We start from the raw sequence: 19,202 nt of genomic DNA, 5'->3' as shown, positions 1-19,202 counted from the left end.
TACAGAATATAACTTCAATATGTGTAAGATACACATTCATATGTGCATCACGTCCTAAAATAGAGATGATGTAACACATCTCTCTTATAATCCATAAGACAGGAAAAACTTCATGCATCTTGTATTAAGAATTAACAGATTATAGCCATAAGTACTTTGACATGATGTTTGAATATCAAATATGCTACCTTGAACAAACAAGATCATCACTTTTTGTCACGTGACGAACATAGCACATGCATTCACTTTATCTCTAGTGAGATAGCAAAAGAAAAGGCAAAGCCATAATAGATCATGAATTTGTTGTCACTATCCAATCACTAAAACCATGCTATTCCATCTAACACACACATCATTTCTTGCATACAAGTTGGATCAGAACCAATACTTTAAATGGGGTACATAATATGCATCTATCAATACATTTTACACAAAGCGGAGTCAAATCTCATAACACAATATCATAGAATAAAGATCCACCACATAGGTATTACATATATGACCATAATCATGTTGGGCATCTCATATGATACTAAGAACTATGAAGAACATGAGAGAAATAGATCAAGCTACTGCCACAAACCCGTAGTCCAGAGGTGGACTACTCCCTCTTGAACATGGTGATGATGATGAAGATGTTGGAGAAGGTGGAGGTCCCTCCGGCGGTTGCGTCCATGGAGTTTCCCCTTCAATCTTCTCCGTTGCAGCATCCATTTTTGTGTTTCTGTGTTTCTCCCCCAAAGAACCCTCAGGGGTCATATATATAGTGATTTTTTGGTCAAAATACGTCGATTCGCGAAAGTATCAAGCGATTTGGATGATCGACGGCTGAAAGAGAGTGGGTGGTGCACCCTCCTTCCCTGGGGGCGCCACCTGGTCTCTTTTGGGCCTCCAAGGCCCCGAGGTGAGGTCCAAGTGCTCCAGGTCCTTCTTTCGGTGAAAAAATGATGTCCCCGAAATCCTAGCTCAGTTTGACTCCATATAGGTCTGTGAAAGTGAAAAATACACAAAACAGGGTTTTCCTGTTCTGCAGAGTTATAACCAAAATGAAGGGGATCATTGGTAAATCCCCATAAATCAATATAAAACATGGTATTATCATCATATATGTTGCAAGTATGTGGGAATTCATGTTAATACAATACAAAGTTCATCTATGCATTTTACATGCATCAACAACCGATATCACTGTTAGGCCTGGTTTTGGACACATGTCGTCAATCCAATGGTCGCGACGGTTGTGTTCCGAGCATAGGATGCGGAACACGAATATCTACCTCAGCCTATATATACCGCGCCGAGAGACATTACCCTCATTCTCCCCATTCGCTTGTCATTATCAGCCCCTCTAGCAAGCGCCGCTTCTGAGTTCACCACACCACCGCGCCGAAACTTCGATGTTGTTGAGCCACCGCGCTGTGTTCATCGCGAGTTCTTAACTACGTCGAGCCACTGCACATAAACCTCGTCACCGACGTCTTGCTCCACATCATCCGCCATTCTGGTAACTTATTCTTCCTCGAAGCTAGTTGACTAGAGCCAGTAGTGATGACTAAGCCATCTAGGGTTATTCGTAGTTTCTGTTCGGACATGCTTGTGTAGTTTTCGACTAGAATTTCATACTTGTTCGTGAAAATATAGAAATTTCGTCTCCTTCTGCTTCCTCGCTATCCAATGCTCTAGATATTCCTCCCATCTCCACCGCGCCTCCGCCTCTAGCCACCTTTACTTTGGATCCAAATCTCGACCAAGGTTCCGACCAAGCTTTAGAGGGCGAAGAACATATGCCGGATCTAGCAGAGCAAGATGGTTCCAAGAAGATGAAACAAAAAGTGGAGGAGGTCACAAAAAATCCAAAACCCCAAATCACGAGGAGGAGATTAAAGGGAAATGGTGACCCTGCAGCGTTATTGAAACAAAGTTGCAAAACTTGGAGGCGGAGGGTTTTGTGAAACATGGCACCTAGCGGGTGGTTCCGACTGCTTTAATGCCCGTTACAAACAAAGGCGAGCTGGTTCTAGCAACCCAACGACTTCTTTGTTGAACTTCTAATGAAGTACCACCTCCAACCTCGCAATATTCCGCCAAACAGCATCCTTGCCCTCTCCAATTATGTGGCGCTCTGCGAAGGTTATCTCTGGCTGGAGCCGGATCTCACTTTGTTCCAGTATTACTACCCCATCAAGGAGTCTGTGCCCAAGACCAATACACTTGCCAAGTTCAGTAGTGTGACCTTCAAGATCTAGCCTAACCGGATATATCCTCAACTGGATTGTCACGAATGCGCGAGGTAATGGTTAGGCGGATTCTTCTATGTGAAGTACACCAAAGACGCATGTAGGGATCACAGACTTCCGAGTTCCGCCATTCAAGGACGGAGCACCGAAAGAGGATGCCTTCTGGAACATTCATCCTACCATAGCAGATCATCCGAATCTTGAGCGGATAGCTAGGCGATTCTCAAAGCTTGTGGAGTCCGGATTGAATAGCAAGGACTTGACGTTGTCCTGGTTTTCAAAGTGGATCCAACCTCTCCAACACAGGAGTAGGTTGATGTACTTCTACAATGGCCATGAAGATGCTATGCGTGCCATCAAGGACAACTTGTCGTCTGATGCCCTGAACAAATGGCTTCGGGTAATGATCAAGGTCCCTCGAGACGCCCACTATCATACGTACAACTTCAACATCTACATAGAAGGAGCTGGTCCCCGGTAAGAAAACTTTCAACTTGATCAACATCTCTTGTATACTTGTTATTTTTCTACTAATAGTTCTTTGCCTTTTCAGTTTGACTCTTTGGAACAGAACGACTTTGGAGTCCTGATGCGGCAACTGGCTCCGGGTCCTTCTGAGACTGGCGCTCCGTCTGAGGCGGAGGACGATGAAAACGCTGAACACTATCGGTCCTGTCCTACCAAACTTAGGCGGGAAATGAAAGGAAGTGGATCTTCCAAGCGCGGTCGTGGTCCTCGCGCGCCACCACCAAGGCCCCGGAGAAATAGAAGCTCCGTCTCCAAGAGATAAACACAACTAAGACGGGCAGAATTGACCAATGCTTCTCTATCCGCTGCCGAGACACGGCAACGACATCGTGATCCGCGATGCACCACGTGGTTCCTCGACGCCGGTAAAGAGGGAGGCAGGGGTGAAGAAGGAGGAGGGCATTCACCGCCGCGCGGGTGCCTATACCTCGGGCGTCGGATGGGCGTCACTCCTCCCGCCGGTCCTTCCGTTGCCGCAGCCGGAGAAGAAGTGGTGCGAGGTGGAGCTAGAGATCAATGCAGGCGGTGAACCGCGGTACCGTCGACCCAAAGGACGCGCCGGGGCAGCATTCGCTGCCGCACCGGTCGATCAACGAGGACGTCTCAGTGGCGACGCAACGACAACCGCTGTGGTCAGCCATCGACAACCACAACATCATCGAGTTCGACGGGCGGTAAAGCCGTAGGATGGCGACGACAACAGCGACTTCGACTTTGGCTCCTCGAAGGCGACGGTGCCGACAACCTAGACTTCAGCGCATTTGGCCACCGTCGTTAGATTTTATTTTATCTTTCTAGTTTAAATTTATCAAACTTTGTACAAAATTTAAAGAAACCCACCAGAGTTTTAATTTTGTGTTTCTATTGGAGCCGAGTTTTCGGGGTCGTTGGTGTGTGCTACCTCTCTTCAAATTAGGGAGGACGTGCGGGCGCCTCCCCTATTTGGTGGGGCGCCGGTGGAGATGGTGTAATGTCGACAGATGCTATAGAACACACGTTCTAGCAAAGATATCTGAACTTCTGGAGTAGGATTAAGGACTGCCAGTGCCAGTACACATTGGATAGGATATAGTGTCTGCTGCTAGTACATGAAGATTACAGAATAAGCAAACGGGAATGTGACTAAGGCTTGGATCCGTTGGGCGGCGGGATGCCGCAGAGCTCCGGGGACGCGTCGCCACTCCCACGCGCGGCGCCGGTGCGCACCCTGCTGCGCGCGAGGAGGAACCCGAGGGCGTGTCCGGCGACGGCCGCGAGGAGCACGCCGACGTTGAAGGACATGACGGCCAGCATCACCAGGTACGCCAACCCCATCCTGGCGGCATGCACCGCCGTGAGCAGGGCCGCGGAGGACGCCGTGGCCTCCCCGCCGCCGCGCCGGGCGAGGCGGCGCGAGAGCAGCGCGAGCGCCTCGGTGAGCGCGGCGAGGGCGAGCACGAGGAGGAGGCAGAGGATGTACATCCCGGCGCCGCGGTCGCCCGGCCAGCCCGGGAAGAGGACCACCGCGCGGTCGCCCCAGAAGAAGGCCATGTGCATCATCCCCGCCATCTTGTGCGGCGTCGCCGCCGCGTGGTCGGCGGCCCGCGGCGGCGCCATCGTCATCGCCCCCATGTCGCCGCCCATGGCCATGCCCCTCATTGATTGCTAGTAGTAGATGTTTCTCTGGTTCTTGGCCAAAGGAGAGTGGAAACGGATTGGGGAAGCTGCAGTGGGACGGAACGCAGATATAGGGTGACAGTGGCGCGGAAGAAAGAAACTAAAATCAGTCAGGAGGATCGCATGGCGGAGCGGTGGGAAGAGCTTCTGTCCCGTGACTGCACTGAACAACCGGGGAGGGACCGGAACGTTGTCGCTTGCTCTGCGGCGCTCGCTCGACCGGGACATTTTTGTAGTACGCCGTAGCTACCGGTTACGGATTGGCATCTGAAGATCGATGGTTTTGCTACGAGGTTCGGTTACTGTATCGTCAACTCCTATACCGGTGGTATTTGCTGGGTGCACCGTGCACAGCCAGCAGGTGGGAGTCGGGAAAGCATGACCAACCTGCTAGAGATGGCACTGATCTCACTCTCGACGTTTTCCCATTTCGATGGAATCTATCTACTGACCCTGGAGTTTTTAATGGTTCTTTCTCTCTCGTGCAAGCAACAAACACTCTGCAGCAACCCTGTAGCTGGAGGAAAACAAACTTTGCAGTATCTAGGTGTGAGGTTCCTTTCGAACATTTTGGATAGCACGCCAGCATAATTAGTTCCTTGGTGTGAGTGTCCGCCACTGCCTCCACTCCTTGTCCTTTTCTCATTTCTGAATACTAGCTCTATTTATAAAAAGATACCACAAATTTATCTAAATTTAACGTATGTAGACACTTCGCAAGTTTGTCTAAATTTAGACGTATCTAGAAACTTCTTAGCGCTCTAAATTTAAACAAATCTCTGATATTTTTTTATGAACGAGGCGAGTACCATAAGTTATTTTAGCATTTTATTGTCATATGTTGATCCAATCTCCTGATCCAATCTCTCGAACCCCTCTCGTTTCCCCCGAGGCGACAAAGGGATTCCAAACTCCACCGTAACTGGGCTTTCGCCACCTACTCATGTTCTCTGTTGACGTCGGGTGATGGACTTGCGGTGCGGCAACGAAGCTCCTTCGCTGCGATCTAGTGGTGGGGATCGGCGTGACCGACAATGCGGTTCTTGGTAGCGGTCAGGTCGGTCATCCTTCCTCCTGGCTCGGCCACTTGGCGCCATGGCCACGGTTTGAGCGTCCTCCTGTTGGCTTGGGCACCTGTGGGTTCCATGGACGCGATACATATCTCAGGGTGGTCTTAAATCGGTGAGTCTGGTTCTTGGATGGCAACGACGTGATCTCCGAGGGTGGTTGGTCTAATGTACAAGCTGTTGACCACCAAAACCCACCGGCGAGCAGCGACGGGCAACACGTAGAGCCGGGAGGCTCCCAGGAGTGCTGGTGGGCCCTGGTCCCTCGGGCGACGGCCCGCAATGCTCCGACACACGTCCAAGCTGGTGCAAGGGCGTGCCACCTGACCTATACCTGGTCAGGAAGGTGATGGATTGCTTCGACTAGTTTCCTGCATGGTATACACGTAAACATTAAATACGAGCCTCGATCGGCTCTCAGGTTATCCTGTGAATCGGCTCATGGAGCCGATCCACCCATGATTCGTATTAGATCTACGATAACATGGTGGTCCTGCTTGATCAGTACTAAGCTAAAACAATCTACGACGATTTAGGGTTTTCACCACATAACTGGAACATCTTGCACGTAATTGAGCCTGGCAGGTACGAAAGATGACGGAAAATCAACCCTAGAAAAGGCCTAAAAACCAACATGAAGTTGATCCTCGGAACATCCCTTCTAGGATCAGCAAACCGTACCTTACGCCCTACTAGATCCTTCAACCCGTTTGCAAGGCCTAACCATATGGATATTAAACTAATCCTTGAAGAACAAGGAACAACCGTAACAGATCGAATCTACTGAATAAAGACTAAGCAAGGTGCTGTCCTTACACCTAAAATAGGTGTAAGGACAGCTAGATATCTAGGGATAGCAAAGCTAAGCGGATACATCAAGTAAATATCGATGCAAACCCTGACATATCTATGATAATGGTGTTGCTCGCCATCAAAAAGGCTTCAGCACGAGCAACACATGAACAACGAATAAACAAGATACTGCCTAGATCGCAAGGCAGCATAGCGCTTACCCGGAAGAAACCCTCGAAACAAGGGGTGGCACGAGCCTAGATACATATTTATAGTCCGTAGACTTTCTAACTTGGGAATAATCCCAACCGTGCACGAGCTAAACTCTATCTTTTAATCCTAACCGACACGTTACCTACTATAATTTACAGATACACGGGCAATCTAGCCCAAACTCTTGCACGAGGCCGATTCATGAATATTTCCCGTGTATATTCTCCAAGCCCATCTCAATCACGGCCCACCTCCTGACTTGGTTAAAATTTGGTGATAACACATGCCCCCTGGTTTTGGCAATGATAATTCCAAAACCACTCTGTTTTTCTTCGTAGGGTCATGTCGTGGCAGAGCAGAACCGTCGCAGTATCCTTTCATCATGATGCCTTGCCTTCTCAGCTTCTCTGCACGATTTGACAGTTTTTTGGCACCACTTCCTCGGAAACTGCTGTGGCATTAAATCTCCACTATATCCCCTTTATTTAACCGCGCCAAACAGTTCGCCTCTTCATCCCCTTGCTCTGTACTAGCCATCGGCAAAAAAACCCCCTCCTCTGTAGCCATGTCTTCCTCCTCCTCCTCCTCCTCTGCCTCATCGGGTCTGTCCTTCCAGTCTTCCTCCTCCAGCGAGCCGATACCAGAGCACGACCTAATGGCGCAGTACGAGAAGGAAGCTCCCGAGCATTGGGACGACGAGGAGTGGGACTTCACCATCAGGGTGAACGACGCACCCCTGGTCCCTGTCGGGTCAGACGACGACTTGTCCTTGACAGACGGGGAGGCGGACCTCCAGTTCCTCGTCGACGGGGAATTGGAAGCGGAGAGCGAGGACGACCTCTTCTCCTGGGCGAGTTTCTCCTCCTTCGACGAGGAGGAAGAAGAGGAGGACGACGCCTCCTCCGACGAGCCACCGGCGAAACGCTTCCGCGCCGGGTGGGAGGACGACGACGATGATGAGGAGGAGGACGAAGCCTCTGCCGAGGGCTACGGCAGCAGCGACGAGGAGCTCGCCGGAAGCAGCGCCGACGGCAGCTACGACGGCGACGACGAGGCCAGCGACGGCCCTTAGAATAGGAACTACTAGTATAGGACTAGTAGTAGTTCTTGAGAAATCGGCTCTTCTTTTGTTCTTCCTTCCTTGAGCAATCGGCTCTTCATTGTAAAAAACCCCCTTTATTAATGAAGAAGCGTTTCCAATTGGTTTTGCCGATAGTCAAAGTCAGTCAACTCTCAAAGAGCCGATGGCATCGCATCGGCCTTTACCATAAAACGCGAGTAAGGCCAAATCATTTGCCTATTCAAACGGTAACCTGCAACCTTCGTCTGAGAGAGTAAACTCAGATCCCCAAATCGCCGTTCGAACAGATCCAACTCACGGCCACACGAATCTCAGATCTCAACCGCGCCAAGTCAACTCCGCAGCGAATCCAATGGCGGAATCATCCAACGCCAACGCTACGGTCGCCGGTCTGAAGGTAATCCTTAACCGCTCCTCGCCATCTGAGTAAGTGTTAGGACTAAAAGCAAACACCTGAATTAATGTCCTATTTCGTTATTAATTTTAGGTTTCAGACATTCTGCTGCCGCATCCTTCTCTCCCAAATTCTCTTTGTCTTGGCCCCCGTTCTTCCGAGAGTCTTGCCCATTTAATTTCATGCGAGGCCAATAGAATTCCCTTCGTAAACCAGAATTTAGATCTGACCTCTTGGGCCGACTGCCTACGAGCCTGGCCTAATCCTCTTGAGGGTTGGGTGGCATGGTATAGTAGAGTATCCAAAACTCACTATGCCACATGGGAAACTACAGGGATAGCCGATGCTTTGTCATTATCATTGTCTCCCCTTGAGAAGAACGAGAACCTTCTGAAAACCATCGGCTACTTTTGGTCTGATGCACTGAATTGCTTCATGTTTGGCCATGGCCCCATGACACCAACTCTGCTAGACGTGGCCATGATCACAGGTCTAGATATTGCATCCCCAAGCCCTTCTGCTTTTATGCTGCCAAAGGTTCCTTTCACCCTCTCCTCCAAAACAGAGTGTACAAGCTGGGGTGCCTACCTTAGACGTTACATGAAAACCAAAGGCCCTGTGACAGAGAAAGAACACACGGCCTTCCTGAACTTCTGGTTGGAACACTTCATATTCTGTGGCCCTTCACTCGCCTCAACCAAGAATTACCTCTCCCTGGCCTATGAGCTTGCCAAAGGCACTCAGCTCGGCATCGGCAAACTATTCCTTGGAGAAGTCTATCGATCTCTCCAACTGATGTCTGTCAAACTGTTCTCCCAAAAGACAGTTAAAACAGGAGGCCCCTGGTGGTTTATTCAGCTATGGGCTCAGCTGTACTTCCAAAACCAGATCTCAAACTCTCCACCTTTGGCCACTTGCACCTTCCCAGATGCTAATGGGAAGCAGATCCGATGCACTAGCTACGGCCAAGCTCTATATAGCCTTCCAGGCAGCAAACTGATCCCTAAGGAAGCATCAGAGTGGTTCAGGATTTTCTTCCAAGGCCTGGACAATCCCCTGTTCTTTCCTTACACCGAACCTGGAGATTTTGAAAATCCAGTCTCCTTCAGGCTAGACAGCTTTGCCGATGACCCTAGCACTCGGCACTTATATTCCATTATGATCCGTCCCTGCTTCCTTCCAGTTGGCATGAGCACCTCTAACAGGATCATCAAACCTGGTTATGAGTCTTACCAGCCGGTCGTAGTAGCCCGGCAGTTTGGTCTTGGGCAGGTGTCTCCACACTTCTTCCTTCACCACTTGACAGAAAGTAGAGCCGAGTTACCTGATGTCCTCACCGGCCAAAGGTGTTACTCCTTCTTCGATGCTCTAGCAATTCCAATCCCTCACAACCTCCATTTCATCTCGTCAACCGATGGCTTTGAGACCTGGTGGTCAATGTGGAAGACCCACGCCTTCAGGAGAGCTCTAGGACCGTTGCTGAAACAACTTGATGTTGAATACGATATCCCTACAGAACAGGTACCACTACTCACAAATTTCTTACAGTGGTTCATAATGATTGTTTGTAACCTGACTCTGTTTCCTTGCAGCAACAAGATGGTCCAGAACCTGTACATGAGGATGGCTCCTCCTTCAAGTTCCTTCCCCCGGCTCCAGTGGTTCTCTTCTGCAAGAGCTCACCACCCTTGAAGAAGGTTGTGATGCAGAGTCAGCCGATTCCGCCAAAATCGGCTCCTAAGAGCACAGCATCTTCTGGGCCAGCTGCCCCCCGAGCCTCAATCAAGGCGAGAAAAGCAGTAAGGAAAGTAGCTGCCAGGAAGACCTTGAAGCGCCAAAACCCTACTCCCGCTCAAGAAAGTTTGCACGTAAGCTGATCCATGCCTTGGTTAATTTCATCTATCTTTCCAGATTTTTGCAACATGCTTGTATTTCTTTCACAGGCCTCTACTGAAGAAAACTCTAGTGAGGAGACACGGTCCAGTCGAGAGAACTCGAGCTCGGGCAACTCTGGGAAAACCACCACGCAAAGCCAGCCAGACTTGCCACCGTCGGCTTCCAAGAAAAGGTCAGCTCCTGAACCTGCTTCCTCCCAAGCTCCAATCAAAACAGGGCTACGCACAAAGAGCCGATGCGTCAAGAGAGCTCGCAAAGAACCGCAAGCTTCTTCACCAAGCCAGGAGGTTTCAAATGTAATTATCCCCCTGGCTCATATTTCACACCAACCCATCGTTACTCGCATCGGCTAACTACTCCCTCTGTAGACTGATGACACCTCTAGTGGGGACGTCGAGGAGGTACTGATGCCATCCGCCACTCTGGATCTAGCAACCTCAAAGAGCGTGGCTGACAAGGTGGCCAACCTAGCCAAGCCCACAGAAAAGCCGATCACCACAACATCGGCTGTCCCTCCGGTCTTAGGAGAGGTACACTCCATTCCCTTGGCTCTACCCTTTTCTTTTGCTGCATACTGACGCTGTTCTTGTTTGTCTGTCAGGGTTATGACCTCTCAAGCTTGCAGACGTTCGACCCTGAGTCCATCGAACCAGATACTTCCAGGGCCAGTGAAGAGCCAGGATCTAGCACTACCCATGGACAACTCCAGCATCTCAGGGCTTTGCTCTCCTCTTCAATTGAGACATTGATTGAAAACCCCGAGGAAGTAAAGGGCATTCTTGAAGACATTCAGCCCCATCTCCCGGTGACACTGCAGGTGAAACTCTGGCCCGTTGTGACTCTATCAGCCTTCAAGTCAAGGGTGAAGTTGGCTCGTCAGAGAATTGACCTTCGCCACGCCCAACTCCCGCTGAAAGCCGATATTGCAGACAAGTGTCAACGGCTTAATGAGAAAAAGGCTGCCTTGGACACCAAAACTGACACTTCTGTCAGCAGTACCGAACTTGAGACCCTGCACAAGGAACTGGAGAATCTTGAGGAGAGGGTCAGGGTAACCAAACAGCTTATCCAAGATAAGGAAGCTCTTATTGCCCGCTCCCGAGAGGAAGCAGAAGGCCTTGATACGTCTCCGACGTATCGATAATTTCTTATGTTCCATGCCACATTATTGATGATATCTACATGTTTTATGCACACTTTATGTCATATTCGTGCATTTTCTGGAACTAACCTATTAACAAGATGCCGAAGTGCCGATTCTTTGTTTTCTGCTGTTTTTGGTTTCAGAAATCCTAGTAAGGAAATATTCTCGGAATTGGACGAAATCAACGCCCAGGGTCCTATTTTGCCACGAAGCTTCCAGAAGACCGAAGAGTCAACGAAGTGGGGCCACGAGGTGGCCAAACCATAGGGCAGCGCGGCCCAAGCCCTGGCCGCGCCGACCTATGGTGTGGGCCCCTCGTGACGCCCCTTGACCTGCCCTTCCGCCTACAAATAGCCTTCGTCGCGAAACCCCCAGTACCGATAGCCACGATACGGAAAACCTTCCAGAGACGCCGTCGCCGCCAATCCCATCTCGGGGGATTCAGGAGATCGCCTCCGGCACCCTGCCGGAGAGGGGAATCATCTCCCGGAGGACTCTACGCCGCCATGGTCGCCTCCGGAGTGATGTGTGAGTAGTCTACCCCTGGACTATGGGTCCATAGCAGTAGCTAGATGGTTGTCTTCTCCCCATTGTGCTTAATTGTCGGGTCTTGTGAGCTGCCGAACATGATCAAGATCATCTATCTGTAATTCTATATGTTGTGTTTGTTGGGATCCGATGAATAGAGAATACTATGTTATGTTGATTATCAATTTATATCTATGTGTTGTTTATGATCTTGCATGCTCTCCGTTATTAGTAGATGCTCTGGCCAAGTTGATGCCAGTAACTCCAAGAGGGAGTATTTATGCTCGATAGTGGGTTCATGTCTCCGTGAATCTGGGGGAGTGAGAGAAACCTCTAAGATTATGGATGTGTTGTTGCCACTAGGGATAAAACATTGGTGCTATGTTCGAGGATGTAGTCACTGGTTACATTACGCGCAATACTTAATGCAATTGTCTGTTGTTAGCAACTTAATACTGGAGGGGGTTCGAATGATAACCTGAAGGTGGACTTTTTAGGCATAGATGCATGCTGGATAGCGGTCTATGTACTTTGTCGTAATGCCCAATTAAATCTCACTATACTCATCATAATATGTATGTGCATGGTCATGCCCTCTTTATTTGTCAATTGCCCAACTGTAATTTGTTCACCCAACATGCTGTTTATCTTATGGGAGAGACACCTCTAGTGAACTGTGGACCCCGGTCCAATTCTCTTTACTGAAATACAATCTACTGCAATACTGTTCTACTGTTTTCTGCAAACAATCATCATCCACACTATACATCTAATCCTTTGTTACAGCAAGCCGGTGAGATTGACAACCTCGCTGTTTCGTTGGGGCAAAGTACTTGGTTTGTGTTGTGCAGGTTCCACGTTGGCACCGGAATCCCTGGTGTTGCGCCGCACTACATCTCGCCGCCATCAACCTTCAACGTGCTTCTTGGCTCCTACTGGTTCGATAAACCTTGGTTTCATACTGAGGGAAAACTTGCCGCTGTACGCATCACACCTTCCTCTTGGGGTTCCCAACGGACGCGTGCTGTACGCGTATCAAGCAGCTTTTTCTGGCGCCGTTGCCGGGGAGATCAAGACACGCTGCAAGGGGAGTCTCCACATCCCAATCTCTTTACTTTGTTTTTGTCTTGCTTAGTTTTATTTACTACTTTGTTTGCTGCACTAAATCAAAATCCAAAAAAATTAGTTGCTAGTTTTACTTTATTTGCTATCTTGTTCGCTATATCAAAAACACAAAAAAAAATTAGTTACTTGCATTTACTTTATCTAGTTTACTTTATTTGCTGTTGCTAAAATGGGTACTCCTGAAAATACTAAGTTGTGTGACTTCACAACCACAAATAATAATGATTTCTTATGCACACCTATTGCTCCACCTGCTACTACAGCAGAATTCTTTGAAATTAAACCTGCTTTACTGAATCTTGTTATGCGAGAGCAATTTTCTGGTGTTAGTTCTGATGATGCTGCTACCCATCTTAATAATTTTGTTGAATTGTGTGAAATGCAAAAATATAAAGATGTAGATGGTGACATTATAAATTTAAAATTGTTCCCTTTCTCATTAAGAGGAAGAGCTAAAGATTGGTTGCTATCTCTGCCTAAGAATAGTATTGATTCATGGACTAAATGCAAGGATGCTTTTATTGGTAGATATTATCCCCCTGCTAATATTATATCTTTGAGGAGTAGCATAATGAATTTTAAACAATTGGATACTGAGCATGTTGCACAAGCATGGGAAAGAATGAAATCTTTGGTTAAAAATTGCCCAACCCATGGACTGACTACTTGGATGATCATCCAAACCTTTTATGCAGGACTGAATTTTTCTTCGCGGAACCTATTGGATTCAGCTGCTGGAGGTACCTTTATGTCCATCACTCTTGGTGAAGCAACAAAGCTTCTTGATAATATGATGATCAACTACTCTGAATGGCACACGGAAAGAGCTCCACAAGGTAAGAAGGTAAATTCTGTCGAAGAAACCTCTTCCTTGAGTGATAAGATTGATGCTATTATGTCTATGCTTGTGAATGATAGGACAAATATTGATCCTAATAATGTTCCGTTAGCTTCATTGGTTGCGCAAGAAGAACATGTTGATGTAAACTTCATTAAAAATAATAATTTCAACAACAATGCTTACCGGAACAATTCTAGTAACAACTATAAGCCATATCCTTATAATAATGGCAACAGCTATGGTAATTCTTATGGGAACTCTTACAACAATAATAGGAATACACCCCCTGGACTTGAAGCCATGCTTAAAGAATTTATTAGTACACAAACTGCTTTTAACAAATCTGTTGAAGAAAAGCTTGGGAAAATTGATATACTTGCTTCTAAAGTCGATAGTCTTGCTGCTGATGTTGATCTTTTGAAATCGAAAGTTATGCCTAATGAAAATCATCATAATAAAATTGTTACTACAGCAAATGCCATCCAAGTTAGAATTAATGAGAATATAAGATTGATGGCTGAATTGCGTGCTAGGTGGGAAAGAGAAGAAAATGAAAAAGAAGATAATATAGCTAAAGTTTGGACTATTACCACCACTAGTAATGCTAATGCTACACAAGTTGCTGCACCTCCTACTAATACTAATAAAAGAATTGGTGTTAGCAATATTTCCACTTCTAATGCAAAGCGCGAGAAACTGAAATCGCTAAAGCTACTGAAATCGCTCGTGATAAAACTGCTGAATTTTTTTCCAACATTGGGGATGATGATCCCATTGCTTTAGATTATAATGGTTTGAATTTTGATGATTGCCACATCTCTGAAGTTATAAAGTTCTTGCAAAAACTTGCTAAGAGTCCTAATGCTAGTGCTATAAATTTGGCTTTCACGCAACATATTACAAATGCTCTCATAAAAGCTAGAGAAGAGAAATTAGAACGCGAAGCTTCTATTCGTAGAAAGCTAGAGGATGGTTGGGAACCCATCATTAAGATGAAGGTCAAAGATTTTGATTGTAATGCTTTATGTGATCTTGGTGCAAGTATTTCTGTTATGCCTAAGAAAATCTACAATATGCTTGACTTGCCACCGCTGAAAAATTGTTATTTGGATGTTAATCTTGCTGATCATTCTACAAAGAAACCTTTGGGGAAAGTTGATAATGTTTGCATTACCGTTAACAATAACCTTGTCCCCGTTGATTTTGTTGTCTTGGATATTGAATGCAATGCATCTTGTCCCATTATATTGGGAAGACCTTTTCTTCGAACCGTTGGTGCTATCATTGATATGAAGGAAGGTAATATAAAATATCAATTTCCTCTCAAGAAAGGTATGGAACACTTCCCTAGAAAGAGAATGAAGTTACCTTTTGATTCTATTATTAGAACAAATTATGATGTTGACACTTCGTCTCTTGATAATACTTGATACACACTTTCTGCGCCTAGCTGAAAGGCGTTAAAGAAAAGCGCTTATGGGAGACAACCCATGTTTTTACTACAGTACTTTGTTTTTATTTTGTGTCTTGGAAGTTTTTTACTACTGTAGCAACCTCTCCTTATCTTAGTTTAGTGTTTTGTTGTGCCAAGTAAAGTCGTTGATAGAAAAGTTCATACTAGATTTGGATTACTGCGCAGAAACAGATTTCTTTGCTGTCACGAATCTGGGCAAAATGCTCTGTAGGTAACTCAGAAAATTATGCCAATTTACGTGAGTGATCCTCAGATATGTACGCAACTTTCATTCAATTTGAGCATTTTCATTTGAGCAAGTCTGGTGCCTCAATAAAATTTGTCAATACGAACTGTTCTGTTTTGACAGATTCTGTCTTTTATTTCGCATTGCCTGTTTTGTTATGTTCGATGGATTTTTCGATTCCATTGACTTTCAGTAGCTTTGTGCAATGTCCAGAAGTGTTAGGAATGATTATGTCACCTCTGAACATGTATATTTTGATTGTGCACTAACCCTCTAATGAGTTGTTCTAAGTTTGGTGTGGAGGAAGTTTTCAAGGATCAAGAGAGGGAGATGATACAACATGATCAAGGAGAGTGAAAGCTCTAAGCTTGGGGATGCCCCGGTGATTCAACCCTTCATATATCAAGAAGACTCAAGCATCTAAGCTTGGGGATGCCCAAGGCATCCCCTTCTTCATCGACAATACTATCAGGTTCCTCCCCTGAAACTATATTTTTATTCCATCACATCTTATGTGCTTTTCTTGGAGCGTCGGTTTGTTTTTGTTTTTGTTTTGTTTAAATAAAATGGATCCTAGCATTCACTGTGTGGGAGAGAGACACGCTCCGCTGTAGCATATGGACAAGTATGTCCCTAGGCTCTACTCATAATATTCATGGCGAAGTTTCTTCTTCGTTAAATTGTTATATGGTTGGAATTGGAAAATGATACATGTAGACATGTAGTAATTGCTATAATGTCTTGGATAATATGATACTTGGCAATTGTTGTGCTCATGTTTAAACTCTTGCATCATATACTTTGCACCCATTAATGAAGAAATACATAGAGCATGCTAAAATTTGGTTTACATATTTGGTTTCTCTAAGGTCTAGATAATTTCTAGTATTGAGTTTGAACAACAAGGAAGACGGTGTAGAGTCTTATAATGTTTTCAATATGTCTTTTATGTGAGTTTTGCTGCACCGCTTCATCCTTGTGTTTGTTTCAAATAGCCTTGCTAGCCTAAACCTTGTATCGAGAGGGAATACTTCTCATGCATCCAAAATACTTGAGCCAACCACTATGCCATTTGTGTCCACCATACCTACCTACTACATGGTATTTCTCCGCCATTCCAAAGTAAATTGCTTGAGTGCTACCTTTAAACAATTCAAAATTTATCACCTCTGATTTGTGTCAATGTTTTATAGCTCATGAGGAAGTATGTGGTGTTTATCTTTCAATCTTGTTGGGCAACTTTCACCAATGGACTAGTGGCTTCATCCGCTTATCCAATAATTTTGCAAAAAGAGCTGGCAATGGGATTCCCAGTCCCAAATTAATTAATAAAAATAGACACTCCTCCATGGTATGTGATTGTTGGACGGCACCCGAAGGATTCGGTTAGCCATGGCTTGAGAAAGCAAAGGTGGGGAGGAGTGTCATCATAATAAAACTAAAATAAAAAGGCACTCCTTCATGGTATGAGATTGTTGGCAGGCACCCGAAGGATTCGGTTAGCCATGGTTTGTGAAAGAAAGGTTGGAAGGAGTGCCACACAAAAATAAAATAAAATGGGAGCCGCTCTTTGAAGGTTTGTCTGGCAAGGGGGTTAGAGTGCCCACTACCATTCGTTGACAACAACAAACACCTCTCAAAATTTTACTTTTATTGCTCTCTATATGTTTTCAAAATCAAAGCTCTAGCACAAATATAGCAATCGATGCTTTCCTCTTTGAAGGACCATTCTTTTACTTTTATGTTGAGTCAGTTCACCTATTTCTCTCCACCTCAAGAAGCAAACACTTGTGTGAACTGTGCATTGATTCCTACATACTTGCATATTGCACTTATTATATTACTCTATGTTGACAATATCCATGAGATATACATGTTACAAGTTGAAAGCAACCGCTGAAACTTAATCTTCCTTTGTGTTGCTTCAATGCCTCTACTATGAATTATTGCTTTACGAGTTAACTCTTATGCAAGACTTATTGATGCTTGTCTTGAAGTACTATTCATGAAAAGTCTTTGCTATATGATTCACTTGTTTACTCATGTCAAATACATTGTTTTGATCGCTGCATTCACTACATATACTTTACAAATAGTATGATCAAGGTTATGATGGCATGTCACTCCAGAAATTATCTTTGTTTATCGTTTACCTGCTCGGGACGAGCAGGAACTAAGCTTGGGGATGCTGATACGTCTCCGACGTATCGATAATTTCTTATGTTCCATGCCACATTATTGATGATATCTACATGTTTTATGCACACTTTATGTCATATTCGTGCATTTTCTGGAACTAACCTATTAACAAGATGCCGAAGTGCCGATTCTTTGTTTTCTGCTGTTTTTGGTTTCAGAAATCCTAGTAAGGAAATATTCTCGGAATTGGACGAAATCAACGCCCAGGGTCCTATTTTGCCACGAAGCTTCCAGAAGACCAAAGAGTCAACGAAGTGGGGCCACGAGGTGGCCAAACCATAGGGCGGCGCGGCCCAAGCCCTGGCCGCGCCGACCTATGGTGTGGGCCCCTCGTGACGCCCCTTGACCTGCCCTTCCGCCTACAAATAGCCTTCGTCGCGAAACCCCCAGTACCGAGAGCCACGATACGGAAAACCTTCCAGAGACGCCGCCGCCAATCCCATCTCGGGGGATTCAGGAGATCGCCTCCGGCACCCTGCCGGAGAGGGGAATCATCTCCCGGAGGACTCTACGCCGCCATGGTCGCCTCCGGAGTGATGTGTGAGTAGTCTACCCCTGGACTATGGGTCCATAGCAGTAGCTAGATGGTTGTCTTCTCCCCATTGTGCTTAATTGTCGGGTCTTGTGAGCTGCCGAACATGATCAAGATCATCTATCTGTAATTCTATATGTTGTGTTTGTTGGGATCCGATGAATAGAGAATACTATGTTATGTTGATTATCAATTTATATCTATGTGTTGTTTATGATCTTGCATGCTCTCCGTTATTAGTAGATGCTCTGGCCAAGTTGATGCTAGTAACTCCAAGAGGGAGTATTTATGCTCGATAGTGGGTTCATGTCTCCGTGAATCTGGGGGAGTGAGAGAAACCTCTAAGATTGTGGATGTGTTGTTGCCACTAGGGATAAAACATTGGTGCTATGTTCGAGGATGTAGTCACTGATTACATTACGCGCAATACTTAATGCAATTGTCTGTTGTTAGCAACTTAATACTGGAGGGGGTTCGGATGATAACCTGAAGGTGGACTTTTTAGGCATAGATGCATGCTGGATAGCGGTCTATGTACTTTGTCGTAATGCCCAATTAAATCTCACTATACTCATCATAATATGTATGTGCATGGTCATGCCCTCTTTATTTGTCAATTGCCCAACTGTAATTTGTTCACCCAACATGCTGTTTATCTTATGGGAGAGACACCTCTAGTGAACTGTGGACCCCGGTCCAATTCTCTTTACTGAAATACAATCTACTGCAATACTGTTCTACTGTTTTCTGCAAACAATCATCATCCACACTATACATCTAATCCTTTGTTACAGCAAGCCGGTGAGATTGACAGCCTCGCTGTTTCGTTGGGGCAAAGTACTTGGTTTGTGTTGTGCAGGTTCCACGTTGGCGCCGGAATCCCTGGTGTTGCGCCGCACTACATCTCGCCGCCATCAACCTTCAACGTGCTTCTTGGCTCCTACTGGTTCGATAAACCTTGGTTTCATACTGAGGGAAAACTTGCCGCTGTACGCATCACACCTTCCTCTTGGGGTTCCCAACGGACACGTGTTGTACGCGTATCAGGCCTCAAAGCTGAACTGAAGACTGATTTAGCCGAAATACGCGCCCTGAACAGCCAGCTGGTGACATGCAAGGACGAGGATGATGAGGCCGAGATCGCCGAGGTGGATCGTGTCCGTGCTGACGCCCTCCATGCCCTTAGTGTATTCCTTCAGTAGAGTCTCTCTTTGTAATCTGATAACTGCTGATAACTGCTCAATCGATCTTGTTCCTCTAGAGTCGATG

At 46.1% G+C, this 19,202-nt stretch overlaps 1 protein-coding gene across 1 annotated transcript; it reads right to left on the bottom strand.

Annotated features, from left to right (window-relative positions):
* Positions 1-3,774: 3,774 nt before the first annotated feature.
* On the bottom strand, positions 3,775-4,663 carry LOC127334768 (copper transporter 6-like). The gene has a single exon (XM_051361301.2). The coding sequence runs from the start codon at positions 4,401-4,403 to the stop codon at positions 3,888-3,890; it is 516 nt and encodes a 171-aa protein (XP_051217261.1). The 5' UTR covers positions 4,404-4,663; the 3' UTR covers positions 3,775-3,887.
* Between the last annotated feature and the right edge of the window lie 14,539 nt (positions 4,664-19,202).

This window comes from Lolium perenne, chromosome 2 (assembly GCF_019359855.2).
Source record: "Lolium perenne isolate Kyuss_39 chromosome 2, Kyuss_2.0, whole genome shotgun sequence".
In the NCBI taxonomy this organism is placed as follows: Eukaryota; Viridiplantae; Streptophyta; class Magnoliopsida; order Poales; family Poaceae; genus Lolium; species Lolium perenne.
Note: the sequence above shows the minus strand (reverse complement) of the source record. Positions and strands in the feature narration are given on the sequence as shown.